Source organism: Nomascus leucogenys, chromosome 13, assembly GCF_006542625.1.
Source record: "Nomascus leucogenys isolate Asia chromosome 13, Asia_NLE_v1, whole genome shotgun sequence".
In the NCBI taxonomy this organism is placed as follows: Eukaryota; Metazoa; Chordata; class Mammalia; order Primates; family Hylobatidae; genus Nomascus; species Nomascus leucogenys.
In genome coordinates, this window is record NC_044393.1 from 61385446 (window position 1) to 61400547 (window position 15102).

Below are 15102 nucleotides of genomic sequence, written 5' to 3' on the forward strand. Positions count from 1 at the left end.
TTCAAAAGAAACTGTTGAGTACTAGATGTGTTAGGTGCTATGCAAAATAATTCTTTAAAAGCAATCTCTTTGCTCTTTCCCCTTCACCCCTACAAAAGTGTGTATCTTTATCATTCTCTTCAGTCAGCTTATTTTTAAGGGAAGTTTCGAGGAAACCAAACCGTTTTACTATGGAAGGGGATTTTTATTTGTTTGGCTTGTAAGGTAGACTAACCAGGTTACCATGCCAAGGATTTTAAATGTATTGATAGCTCTCCTTCCACAGAAACCTCAATGCCATTTGCTGGCCTCTGTAGATTTCAAGAAGAGGCATTCAGATGGAGACAGTGGGGGATGGGGGAGAGGCATCTGGAAATATGGGAGGGGATTTTTGATAGACAACAATGACTGGGGAACTGGACCTGCCTTCAATCTACTGATTTTTAAAAAATATATATGATAAAGGAGGGAAACTACTCATATAAAAGAAGAGGTCATGTAACTCTCCAGAGGAACTGGAAGAAAAATGGAGAGTTCTGTTTTGAATGGGCATTTTTCTTAAGCAAATGGAATTTTTTTTTCTCTCAGTGTAAATGAATTAAAACCCAAACCCACTGGTCACAAAATGCTAATTGAATATAATCAGCCATTTTATCTATTGGATAGAAACAAGCATATCCTGAATTATGTTGGAAATCTCTACTTTAGGGTGGAATTTTATCTGTTCTAACTATTCCTTGTAGTGTTAAAATTCCCCTTGAGAAGCAAGTTTAACGTGTGTTTGAAGATTGACTCTAAGAGGTTGCCATGGTTTTCTACAAATGTTTTACAACCAGCTAAAGGCAAACGTACCCTTTGAGCTCTTCAATCTTTTCTTGAAATCACTCAGTCATTACTTCCTAGAGCAAATGCTGCTTCAGGACCCAGCCCAGTCTAATAGGGAGTGGACTTCAGTGCTAGCTCTAAGAAATATTCAGCTACTGCATCTAGCTATAGGAGCAATTTAATAGTTCTTCTTTCTGGGGCTCTTTTAAAACTAATATTCAAGAGCTTGAGACTAGCAGAACATTATATAGCTGGAGGTTTTTACCTTTTAGAGGAGACTTCAAAGGATTTGCTCACTCTTATTCTGCCAGCACTTTTAGAAAAGTATGATACTTCATTTCCTGGGCATCAAGTAGGGTAGCTGTCAAAACCGAAATCATCTGCCAGGGCCAGCCATCTCTAGATGAGCATGCTAGATTGTGCTGCTCACACAGGGCACGGATTTGATGTAGTGTGGACCACAGATTAAGAGAAGTGTTTCAAGAGAAAGTTAAGGGCTTTAACAACGTACAAAATGAAAATTACAACTTTAGAGTCATATTGATAGAAGTCCTTTTTTTAACTAGCAGCTATTTGAGTACTTATAATCTGCAGGCACTATCCTAGGTATTTACATTAAATTGTTTAATTTAAGTCAAATTTTATGACACAGGTATTGTTATTAAGCCTCTTATAGGTAAGGGGACTGGGGCACAGAGAGGCTAATTTTCCAAAGGTCACATGGCTAGGGCAAGTTACTTATCCTGTGCATCAGTTTCTTTCATTTTTACAATTGAGGCAAGACTAGTACCTACATCTTATGCTTTGGGTTGGGTATTTTGGTCAAGTAATGGTGATGAGTTCATAATGATCTATTCACCCACCCTTGCCTATTCTCTTTTGTAATAAACTAAAAAGTGAGCCAAGGTCAAAGTAAAGCTGACTTTAATCAGCACTTTAAGGCTCTGCTGCACATTCTTAGTCTTCCTAGCCCGTTTCCGATTCCTATTCCTATTCCCTATTTTCTATTCCCTATTCCTATGCAAAATTCCTGCTGAGGTAAATAACCAAAAACTGTAAGAATGATTAACAAAAAAAGAAAACCTAAAATGTGTTATGATGCCTTAGCATTATGGAAATGATGTAAACACCTTTGAAAAGGAGTGAAGAAGCCTATTGGCTTCACCAAAGATATACACAGGCGCTAAACTAGAGGGGTGCTTACCAGAGGTATCAGCCTTAGTAACATTCTAGGAATATTTGAAGGAATACTGTTATACGTTAAAAGTATAATATTATATAGAACAAGTGTATAAAAAACTGTCCCAAATACTAACAGAGTATAGGTAGAGAAAAATAAAGGCCAGTTTCTTCTCAGTATCATTTTAGTATTATTTCAGACCTCATTAAAGAATAATATTTAACGTGAAGAACATGAGTAATAAATCAATATGAAGAATAAATTCTAAAATTTTAAACAATGAATAATGACAATATTTAAAAGAAAAAAAAAAGATATTCCCTTGTTATCCCTCTGAGGAAAAAGGCTCACATGAGTGCATGAGTGTGGGCAAAAGATAAAATTGTTATATTAGTAGTGGGTTTATACATCCATTTTATTGACATCATACATTCTACTTACATTTGAGTGCCTTCCAGGTACCAGATGCTAGAAGAGAAAGAAAAAATACTGTAGACAGAAAGGCTGATTTGAGTCACTACTTTCAAAGAGTTCAGAAGTCGGTATGGAAAACCACCATGTAAGCACGTTAGTTTGGACCCTTTGTAATGGTATATGGAAAGTCAGCATTTGACCTCCCCTATAGCAGATATATGCAGTCATTGAGTCATTTATACACAGAGCTCCTCACCTCCACTTCCAACGCCATAGACTCTGCCAGCTCAACAATGATGGGAACATCCAGGATATCCGTGGCAAGATACACTCTAATAGGCAGCAGAAATAGAGCCAATGGACAGAGAGGCTGCATTTGGCTTTCTGAGCTCAGCAAATTGACAAGTTCCATTTTCCTTCTTAGGTGAGATAATTTCTGTGCTGAATCATTCATATCAGTTTCTGAATAGTAACAGACTTGCAAAAACATTAAAAGTCTTTTGCATAGTCCGACTTAATCTACTTCAAATTCTTGCTTTGCTTTCTCACAAACAAAAGAGCTCAGCAGGTAGTGAGGATGCGTTGGGGATAAGGTGCCAGTTAGGTTCACATTCAGATAACCCTTCCTCAGAGGGCAACAGACTGCCTAACATCGAGGCTTCAGCTACATATTCCTATGATGCTCATGTTTCAAACCCTGAGTTTTGCTAAAGGGAATTGGTTTTGCTATGATTTTTATCATTCTTTGATTTAAATTTTTTTATTCTTTAAGTATACAAAGCCACTTAAAACAAAAGTAGGCTTTTAACTGATTTTTCATAGTTTTTTATAGTTCTCTCTAGTGAAGTTATTTACACTTAAAACACTCCTCTTTCTGTTTCTGATGGAGTTTTGTGTAAGCACATGTAAGTGAGTATGTATTAGGGCAGAAGTGTGATGGGTGAAGGGGATCTTTTTTTTCCATGTTTTTTTCCACCCTCTTATTATTCATGAGCCATCTGATGCAGGGGTTTGAGGGGGTGTCTGAACATCTTTAGTGATATGCCTTCCAAACTTTGTTTTTCTTACATTCTTTGCTTTCCTGACATGATTCATTAGCAGGCACAGTGTCTTAATTAGAGAGTTATGTGCTTTTTTTTTTTTTTTTTTTTGCTTTGGGTCTTGTTTCTATAATAAATCATATTTTTAACTGTACCAAATCAGAGCACTCTAGGAAACTGGGCCACTGTCACATGCAAATTGCTTATTTCCTAATATACTAATAAACATGGACATTCATTTTCCTCTCAAATAGGGTAAGTGGCTAATGCTATATGGCCTAGATAAATCTCTACATATTGTACCTAACACTGAGGAAGTTGCAAAATAATGCTTTGAGTTTAGAAGTTTAACAGTGAAAGATTTTTTTTGTTATTTTTGGCTCAAAATATTCATTGACAAGCAGCATTTGCCCTTATCATTCAGAATGATCAAGTCACAGAAGGCCCATACTTTAGTAATACCTTGCAGCAATAAAACCATGACCTTAAGTCCAAGTACAGAAAAACCAAGTAAGGCATGAAAGATTTAATTCATTGCCAAACTTTCTGACAAGCATCTTGTTGGCAGTGTTGAGGCCATTTTTGGTGCTCTGTAATGAGGTTCAGACACTTCATGATGACTCTGGGAAGTACATTATAGAGTCCAAATTAACCATCTCTAATGACATTATGATAGATCTCTGTATATCTAAATGTATGCATCATTTAGCTGATAGATAATGACAGTTTCAAAACCTCTCATTAAGTTGATGAATGATGGATTTTCTTTCTCCCTCTAAATCATAATGGCACTCATAGTTCTTTGTTTTTAGCTAGATGAATACCTTTATTTGGGGAAAAAGAGTCCATAATTGAGTGAATTTTGGTTTTGTTTTTCAAAAGAAGAATATTGAACAACAAAGCTATCCATGCTTGTAGCAGGTCAGGTGGGCTTGATCCTAACCATAGTTTAGCTGCTTGAAAACATATCCATTAATGTTCCTACCTCTCTCTTTGTGACACTGTCTGCTTTTGCATGGCACAATGGGAAGATTGGATAGAAAGAAGACAGGGCAAGAAGAGAGGAAGAAGCGGCCCAAGGGGAACAAAAGAAATAAATCATTCCTACTCATCACTCCATAAAGTTTTACTAACGCTGTGACTAGGCTTGCCAGACATAGCCCCAAAAGAGTGGAACTTTTCCACTGATGGTAAGGGATAAAAGGGATTTGAGTAGGTACTAGAGCACCTACTCATGCCTAGTACTATTTCTTTATAGACAGTAACTCACTAATCACCTTAAAAAAACCTTTTGAGGTAGAATCTAAATTGACCTCAGGTGTATTTTTTTATTTTTTAGTTCTAACAAATTGAATTCTACTTTCTAATTCAACTCAAAAAATAGTTTATAGTAATAGTACCCACTGTATGCCAGGCTCTGGAAATGTAACAATGAACAAAGGCCATTAGAATCTCAGATATTCTAATACACATTCAGGGTTGAGACACACTGGTTCAAATTTAAGAGAAAAGAACTTGACTGAAAGGATATTGCTGCTTCTCTAAAAAATTATTAAGGTTTCAACTTCGTATTGCTTTTGCACTGTCATTAAGTCCAAAAAAAGTGTTGAATCAAACCATCATAAGTTGGGCCATCTGTATATCCTACTTGTACTGTTTCAAAACCATTTAAACATGGGTGGTTTTGTTTATTTTTTTGGTTTTGATTGTTTTCAAAGTTCTACGTACTCTCTCCCTTCTCTTTCCCCCGATCTCTCTCATCCCTCTGTTCTTCCTACAAAGGAACTTGGAAAATCGTGGGAAGAAGTTCAGTTGGAAGATGATCGGGAGTTGCTGGACCATCAGGAAGAGTAAGAGTTGTTATTGCTGCTAATTAATCGCAGTGTTCCAACAGTAAGAAGACAATGCTTTAGTTTGGTTTAAATTATGAAGAGGGAACATAAGAAGAAAAATTCTCTGAGCCATGCATCCCTTCATGTAATGTGGCAAAAACTTGAATTCAATATAACTTTGACATAAAAATTCCAAAAGACACTGTTATTCCAACTAAATTAAAGGTATTGATTGAACACACAAGTAATATATAATTCAGAGAAAAATACATTCCGAAGTGCTTTGCCTGCTCAGTTAGTGCTCAGATCTTGAAGTGATGTGATCTTTGAACTCTCCATGTTGCTGTCATTGGAATAGAGAATATAACTGCATTGAAGTTAATCCTGTTCTGTGTTCAGGCCATTGATGACTAACTTTAAACATTCACAGCTTCTTTGCTTGAAATTATAAGCTTGAGAAATGTTCCTTTCAACCTAAAAGGATTTCTTATTTTTCATCTTCTTTTCAGTCAAAGCTTTTTGGTGTTTTTTCTCTCTCAGGATTTTAAATTACTATTATTTTAATAGTGAAGTAAAGCCCAAAGGTAGAGAGCTGCCATTTGCTGAATTTTCTTGATGCATAGAGATTCAGGCAGAGAATCTTCCAGACTGAAATAAAAACATCTTTCCCATTAAGACATACTAGTTGGAATATTTAATGGGTGAATGTTGAAGTTTTTATGACACAAAAGGTTATAAATAGTAAGTCATGACCTGGGCCAGGACTGGTGGCTCCCTCCTGGATGGATAGAGTTAAGGAAAATGTTTCCTGTTTTCTAATAGGGAAGCTTCTGTGTGAATTGGGTTAGGCTGATCTTGATAGTCTTATCAGTGATCATTTCTGAGCTTGCCATGAGAAATCCTCTCATCTGAATTTGAATGGGTGTTCCTCGTCTCCGCAACTCTTCCCTCCTGGCAGTTTTCCTGGTTTGGGAAAGATAAGAAGTTGGTAGTATTTCAAAAAGGTAAATGCAAGGAGCGGGGAAAGTGGTAAAAGGGATCCTGTATCCTTTTTGAGTTCCCTGTCTACCACCAGATTTAACACTTGCCCAGTTTAAAATAATCAGTATTTCCCTCGTGAAAGAGACACGGTTTGCCTTTGTAAAATACACTCTTTGTCATGCAGAAACACATTCCCAGCATCACACCTCACAGCGTGTGCACTCAGTGGTTGTGGTTAATGAGAGAGAGCATCACATTTTCTGATATGTCTCCTTTGCAAATTAAACCTCATTGTCTCAGGACGACATTCCTCTGACTCTGGACTGAGATAGCTACTCAGAAGAATGGCAAATAGGAGAAAATGGAACAGCAACTGTTCACTATGTATACTAATTTCATGGTGCTGCTTTGAATTTCAAAAGCTATGTCTGAGAGTCATAATATGATGTGACAGTCTTTACCAAAATGTCAGAGTTGAAAGAGATTGGCAGGGATTTTTAGTAAGGAGAAAGCAGTACCAAGTCACTGTGTAGTATACTCTCCTAATGAAGGGAGTCTCCGTATTTTCTCTTTTCTTTTTTAATTCAGCGACTGGTCTGATTGGGAAGAACATCCTGCCTCTGCCGTCTGCTTATTTTGTGAAAAGCAAGCAGAAACAATTGAGAAGTTGTATGTCCACATGGAGGTAAGATACCTGTATTTATTTGAATTTTGTTTTATTCTGACAGGAGAAAGCTGGTAATTGTTGCACCCTCATCTGCTTATACTTTAGTTTCCCAATCATTATTCCAAACAGAAGAGACAGGCCAGGTCTGTCAGGGAGAACCAGAGCTCAGGGCAATTTAGTTAGTACAGTTGAGTGGACCTGAGTGAGCTGTTTGTTAGTGTGAGATTTCTCAGACCACTGATGCCATCTCACCTTTGAGATGCTTACAAGATCATTCTAGCTCAGCAGGTGAGACAGGTTCTGAGTCTTTTTTCCAGTGCTGCTTGTGCTAGTGAATAGGAGAGCAAGAAGGGAGAACATTGCCATTTACAAAGGCCCCGGAAGAATAGGAAAAAAGGAGGGTGGGTAGAGAGGTTCTAGGGCATGATCCTACAGTTCCCTCAGGTGCCAGGATTTGGAGAGAAGAAGTTAGGGAGCATTCCTAGTGTGGGCTTTCCTTTCTGGATGCCATTTTTATGTTATAGTGAAGCTTGGAGCTAGCAGTTCTAACCTTTTTCACCCCAGTATACCTGAGAGAGGACACACACCCTACACCTCTGATCCTTAGCTGCACAAGGTGGATAGGGAAGGGAAACATCTAATGATTCATGATAGTATTACAGCTTGTGGGCAGAGGGGTGATTATAATAGAAAAATATTACTGGATGATTCTGATATCTCTCCGTCCCCTCCTTGCAGCCACCTCTGCCAATAGTGGACCATATTCTCTACTTTCACCCCACCCTTATTCAGAAATACTGTTCTTAGTTTAGTAAAATAAGGACCTAGAAAGCGCTCAAAAGACCATAAGCATTTTCCTTGATTTTAGTTTCTCTGAAAAAGGTTCCCACTAGTATGTGTGTATAATTTCCTGTGTTTAGATTTAATTCATAATATCTTAGTGTCTTTGTATTGAAGGCAGCCTTAGTATGCCTATCCTGTGTAGGGATTACCTTTTCGGCATCCTTGACAGGTGTCCTTAATCTCTGCTGGGTCCCTTTCAGTGATAACATCACAAATTCCTAATCATCCTGCATGTGGTGCTACACTAAATGCCATCCCAGTGAGTTAAATGGTCTTTATCCTCTGTGAGATTGTAGGTTAAAACATTTACACAGACAATTGCAGGTGTCAAACAAACAAGCAAAAAATAAGTGCATTGTAAAAATCAAAAGAAATGTGATTTATAGGAAGGTAGGAGTGAAGAGAAGCTTTGAGGTTTAAACAGTGTATTTGACAGCATAAAATGAAAAGCAGAATTTGTAAAAATTACCTATGTGGGGCAAAGAACCTATATCCATAATTCTAGTCCAAATGCACAGTACAATAGAAACATATCTTACCTACACATTTATCACACTGCAGAATGCATACATAGACTTCTACGTTTTTAGAAGGCTACAAAATGGATACATTGTAAATTATAAAAACTATAGATATAAGCTATGAGCAATTATAATGTTGTTGCTGTTGTTTGAGATGGAGTCTCGCTGTGTCACCCAGGCTGGAGTGCAGTGTCACGATCTCAGCTCACTGCAACCTCTGCCTGCTAGGTTCAAGCGATTCTCATGCCTCAGCCTCCTGAGTAGCTGGGATTACAGGCACCCACCATCACACCCAGCCAATTTTTGTATTTGTAGTAGAGACGGGTTTTGCCATGTTGGCCAGGCTGGTCTCAAACTCCTGACCTCAGGTGATCCGCCTGCCTCGGTCTCCCAAAGTGCTGGGATTGTAGGCGTGAGCCACTGTGCCCGGCCCAATTATAATGGTTTAACTGATTGACATGACTTATTTGGACTATGCTGTAAAAAGAAGTTGGGTATGGAGGGAAGTAGTTAGACTTGAAAGACTTCAAAAGCAGAAGGTACCAAACTCAGACTGAGTTTCTAAACTACTCAAACTCCTGTGAATAAGCTGTTTATAACTTCAGCCTGAAAGATTAAATAATTCATATGCTTACAGATGTATTCATTCCTTTTTTTAGGATGCACACGAATTTGGTCTTCTCAAAATAAAGTCAGAACTTGGTAAGTTTGATTCAGAAGTTTTTTTCTGTGATGCTTCATTTTTTATAAACCATCCTGTAAGCTATGCCTATGTTCAGTAGCTATGATTGGAGAGTGCACCACCAAAACATGTCTCTCTATAGATGGTCTTGACAGAACTCTCTGTGAAGCAGTGATGCTCAACCATAATGGTCAAATATGGTTTTTGGTTTCATATACTCCTTCTTCCTCTTTCCTACATATATGAGTGCTTCAAGTCAAATATAAGTTAGTGGTTAATAATATATCATAAATTGGAGGGGGCTAGTAGAATATGGATTTTTAAGTCAAAGTAGAGTTCAGATTCCAGCTCTGGCACTTACTGGCTATGACATTGGGCCTCAGGTCAGAAAAATGTTATGAGGAGTGAATAACGTATGGTAAATGCCTACTGCACTGCTTAGCAGTATAGCTAGGATTGTTTGTTATAGGTGTACCCAATTGCATCATTCTAAGTATCACAACAATAGAAGGATTTGGGGCATTAAGACATACATAAAGTACTGACTTGCTAATAGATCTAAGACAGTAAAAAACTTACTTCTCACAGCTCAGCTCAGTCACTGCTTTCCTAGGTCCTTGGATGTGTTACTTTGCTGCTCTTATAGACATGTATATACATTGTTTATATAATTAGCTTAGTAGTCAAGCATGGGCTTTGCAGCTGACAGCTATCTATGCGATGCTAGGCAGTTTCCTAATGTGTAATGTAGGTATGATACTACCTATCTGATAGAGTTTTATGAAGATTAAATGTATTAATACATGGAAGATTATTAGAATAGTGCCTAGCTCATAAGCCCTGTGTAAATATGGGCTGTTATTATTTGGTATCTATTATTATGCTTTATAATTGTACTACGTCTTCAGGTTGATTAATAAAAATAGGTGGCTCCTTTAAGAAATTATAATAGTGCAAAAAATGGGTCTGAACAGTTGTCTAATGATTCTGTGTTTTGTCATTTTCAGGATTAAATTTCTATCAGCAAGTGAAACTGGTCAATTTTATTCGGAGGCAAGTTCACCAATGCCGATGTTATGGCTGCCATGTGAAGTTCAAATCCAAAGCAGACTTAAGAACTCACATGGAAGAAACTAAACACACTTCGCTGCTCCCCGATAGAAAGACGTGGGATCAACTGGAGTACGTACTGCAAAACCACATGTGCACTTCTTTACTCCAACTCTTTGATTTTGTCCCTTTATTTAATTTCTTTAAACCTACAGAAGAAAAGGAATACGTATTTATTATAAAAAGTATACATCAGTATAGTGTGGGGAAAAATGTAAAAATATTCAAAATGCTTATTTTTAAAATAATCCCCCTCTTATAAATGAAACCAAGTGTTTTTCAGTATTTGTGATATGGAGATAGATACATATGTAGAGAGATGAAGTAGATACAGATTTTTTAAATCATATTTTATTAACAGAATATTGTAAATATCTTTCTATAGCCAGTATCCATCTGTTGCATCCTTTCTAATGGTTGCTAAATATCCATTGTATGGTTTTAATCTATTCTGTGAGATACTTAGGTTGTTTCTTACTTTTTGCTATTATAATGATACAGTGAATATCTATATGCCTACCTTTTAGCACACTTATCTAATTATTTCATTAAGCTGAACTCCTAGAAATAAAATTACTGTGTCAGAGTTTGCATACTGCTAGGACTTTTGGTATATATTTTGTATACTGGCACTTGAAAAAATTAAGCAGTTGGTCATCTGTTGTTGGATTCCCAAGTATCCTTGGAATTCCCAAGTATTCCCAGAACCTTGTGGACTGGTTCCCAAGTGTCCTTTGCCAAGAACCTTCTGGACTGGTTCTCACATCATTCTGGATAACCTCAGTCGAGGGCTCCTCTGAGAGGCTGTGGGGTTCTAGCTGCCCAGAGCTCCTTCTGTTCTTAGGGAATGTTAAGTCAGTTCCCCCAGAACTTTAACCAGAAAGTTCTAGTTTTTCTTCTTCAGAAAATCCCACACTTGTGAGGGTACCCTGTTCTTATAATCCTTCTTATATAAATTAAAATTTGTAATATTCCAAAAGTAACTTCAAAATGTATTCAGAGAAGAAACCAGAATAACAAACTTTATATTCCATAAGTGTTTCATTTTGTGATTACCTAGAAAGAAGGAACGATTAGGCTGGAAAACAAAACACAAGGGAGAGCTTATTATTCTCAAGTATTTGAAGAATTTGTCTTTGAAAAAATTACTATATTTGAAGTTTGTTAACTTATAAGGAAGGACTAGGACCTTTGAGTAGAAATGAGAAAGATGTCATTTTTAGCTTCATAGGAGGTATATCAAACAACTACAGCTACCCACTACTGGGGTCAGCTACCTTCGAAGATAGTGTGTTTTTTATCATGATAGATGATCAAGTAGAGGCTAAGTGGCCAGCGGGCAACTCCAGAGACAACTCTGGAGGCCGGGAGGTCCACGATCTTGGTTTACCAAATCGAGATAGTAGATTTGGTAAGGTTGATGTCAGCCAGTAAAAGTCAAAGTGAAAGCAATCAGAAGTTGTCTCCAGTGTAGCCTTTGCAAAATGCTATGAAATTGTTGGCAAGGATACCTGGCAAAATTATAGTAAATGTGTACATTCAGCTACCTGGACACTGTATTAGTTTGGTAATTTAATACTATGTATATGTGGTTGTTTTCAGGTATTATTTTCCAACCTATGAAAATGACACTCTCCTGTGTACACTATCTGACAGTGAAAGTGACCTGACAGCTCAGGAACAAAATGAAAATGTTCCCATCATCAGTGAAGATATATCTAAACTGTATGCTTTGAAACAAAGCAGTATTTTGAACCAGTTGCTACTACAAGAGTACTTGAAAAACTAGAAGAAACTACCACAGAAGCAATTTTTCATGTTTTTCTCCCATGAGACAGACATGAAAGAATAAATTTAAACAAAATAAAAGTTAAATTTGAACATCAACAAAAGATTAGTCCTTGGTGAAATAAACTTTTCAAAAATGAATGTTCTTTTCAAAAAATAAAGTAGAAAAATGCACTTACTAAGAACATGAAAAAAATGAAGTAGGAAAATAAGATGAAGACTTTGTATTTTGGCTATAAAGTTTTATTGTGTGATCTTCTTAAATTATCTCATTTCATTAAACTCATAATTATCTATAGAAGGATATGCCAATTACAAAGAAATGAAATGTTCAAATTATTTATAAACCTGATTTTTCAGTCAGTAGTTTCAGTCTCCTCCCCAAGGACCTTCTTCATCCAACAAGTTGCAAAATTTGATTGTCCTTTCTGTACTATATTGGGTGAGCTATAAATGTAATGACTAAAAGAAAAGCCACAGAAGAAAGAAGAAATGGTCAAAGACCTGGATAATATGCAAATTGGCCATTATATTAGAACAATCAAGAGCTGACTATATTATCATTACCGCTTTCTGCCTAGGGTGGCCAAATTCCCTAGAAATAGACATCAAGCCAGTTAACTTCACTTTTCCCTGCAATGTGTATGTCACTAACATTAAATACCATTGTTTAAAAACATAACCACAATACCATTATGACTCCTAAAAAAAATTAACATTAACTTAATATCATGTTTTCAGTTTTTCCCACTTGTCTCAAAATGTATGTTTACAATATTATCAGTTTCATTACTGATGAATATTGTGTGCCTCCTGATAAGATGCACTGAGGAGGACAGAATATCACTTTTGTAGATTTATACCAAAAATGCATAACTTGGATATAATGAAGAAACAATCAAATCCAAGTTTGAGGCTGGGCACAGTAGCTCATATCTGTAATCCCAGCACTTTGGAAGGCCAAGGCAGAGGATCACCTGAGGTCAGGAGTTCAAGATCAGCCTGGCCAACGTGGCAAAACCCCATCTCTACCAAAAATACACAGATTAGCCAGGCAGCGTGGCATGCACCTATAGTCCCAGCTACTCAGGAGGCTGAAGCACAAGAATCGCTTGAATCCAGAAGGCAAAAGTTGCAGTGAGCTGAGATCGCACCACTGCAGTTCAGCCTGGGCAACAGACCAAAACTCTGTCTCAAAAAAAGGAAAAACGGAAAAAAAAATCCAAATTTGAAGGACATTCTACAAAATAATTGGCCTTTACTCTTCAAAAATCTTATCATAAAAAACAAAGACTGAAAAACTATATCAGATTAAAGGTGGCTAAAGATAGCATAGCATGATCCTGGATTGCATGCTAGACCAAGAAAAAAAAGTTTTTCTTTTGCTACAAAAGACATTAGCAGGACAATTGGCAAAATTTGAGTAAGATTTGTAGTAAATGTTATGGTATTGTTGTTAATTTCCAGATTTTGATAACTGTACTGTGGGATGAGAATGTCTTTGTTTTCAGGAAATATTCATACACACTGAAGTATTTAGGGGTAATGGAGCATTTTGTTTGCAACTTACTCCCAAAAAACTAACAAGGGTATATAGAGAATAATGAAGTAAACATGGCAAGATGTTAACATTTAGGGAATCTAGATAAAAGTACGTGGAGATTCTTTGTACTATGGCAACTTTTCTGAAAGTCTGAAATTATTTCAAAATTAAAAGTTTTTTAAAATGTCTTTTTTCAGCCAGGCACGGTGGCTCATGCCTGTAATCCTAGCACTTTGGGAGGCCAAGGTGGGTGGATCACAAGGTCAGGAGTTTGAGACCAGCCTGGCCAACATGGTGAAACCCCGTGTCTACTAAAAATACAAAAATTAGCCAGGTGTGGTGGCACGCACCTGTAATCCCAGCTACTTGAGAGGCTGAGGCAGGAGAATTGCTTGAACCTGGGAGGTGGAGGTTTGCAGTGAGTTGAGATCGCACCACTGCACTCCAGCCTGGGTGACAGAGCAAGATTCCATCTCAAAAAAAAAAAAAAAAAAAAAAAAAGTCATTTTTCAGTTGGTTTGTTTAATCAGGTTCCAAGTGAGATCCATGCACTATATTTGGTTGGTGTGGTTCTTAAGGGTCTTTTAATCTATAACGATTCACAGTTTGTTAAAGCACTTATTCACTTATTTGTTAAAGCAATTGAATTAGTTGTCTTGCTTTCTGGATTTGGATGATAGTATCTTTTTTATATTATTTAACATGTTCCATTATCATTCATTGTCTCCATCCATTTCTGCTACTGTAACAGAATACCTGAGACTGGAAAATTTATAAACAATTAGATTTTTTTTCTCACAGTTCTGGAGGCTGGGAGGTCCGTGATCTTAGTTTAGTGTCCAGTTCGAGAGCCCAGTCTCTACTTCCAAGATGGCACCTTGAATACTGCATCCTCCAGAGGGGACAAAGGCTGTGTCCTCACAGGACAAAAGGATGGAAGGACAAAAGGGCCTAGCTAGTTCCCTCCAGCCCTTTTGTAAGGTCATGAATCCCAGTGATGAGGCCTCTGCCCTCATGGCCTGATCACCCTTCTGAAGGCCCCACTTCTTAACACTGTTGCAGCAAGAATTAAGTTTCAACAGGAATTTTGGAGGGAACATCAAAACATTGAAATTATAGCAAACCCTTTTATAAGGTCATTAATCCCATCCATGAGGGCTGCCCTCCTGGCCTAATCACCCTCCTAAAGGCCTTTCTGACCTTTCTTTACAGTGGGTTTTTATTTTTATTTTTTACTTTTTTATTTTTGAGATGGAGTCTCGCTGTGTCTCCCAGGCTGGAGTGCAGTGGTGCAATCTCGGCTCACTGCAGCCTCCCGTCAGCCTCCTGAGTAGCTGAGACTGCAGGCACCCACCACCATGCCCTACTAATTGTTATATTTTTAGTAGAGATGGGGTTTCACCATGTTGGCCAGGCTGTCTCAAACTCCTGACCTCAAGTGAGCCACTACACCCAGCCCTACAGTGTGTTCTTTATGCAGCATATGTGCTACAGAATGCTGGAGTCTGAGGCTCTGGTTTTCAATTATTAATGCTAGTCTGTGTAGGTAATGCCCCAGAACTCATCTTGGAGTCGTATTGCCTGTCCAGAGACTCAACCTGCTCCCACCATTCGGTCCTAACTCAACTGTATTTGGTAATTACACAGGCTCTGGCCACAGCTCTAGATTTCTAACCCTCCCACTCTGCAGACACCAT

The 15102-nt window shown here is 37.6% G+C and overlaps 1 protein-coding gene across 2 annotated transcripts in view; it reads left to right on the forward strand.

Annotated features, from left to right (window-relative positions):
* ZNF277 (zinc finger protein 277) overlaps window positions 1-12228 on the forward strand; it is a 138687-nt gene extending 126459 nt beyond the window's left edge. For both annotated transcript variants that reach the window (XM_030825965.1, XM_030825966.1), the window contains exons 8-12: window positions 5221-5288; window positions 6840-6936; window positions 8942-8984; window positions 9972-10146; window positions 11677-12228. In XM_030825965.1, the coding sequence (XP_030681825.1) occupies window positions 5221-5288; window positions 6840-6936; window positions 8942-8984; window positions 9972-10146; window positions 11677-11863 (570 nt within the window). In that variant the 3' untranslated portion in view covers window positions 11864-12228. The remainder of the gene's footprint in view (window positions 1-5220; window positions 5289-6839; window positions 6937-8941; window positions 8985-9971; window positions 10147-11676) is intronic.
* The last annotated feature ends 2874 nt before the right edge of the window (window positions 12229-15102 follow it).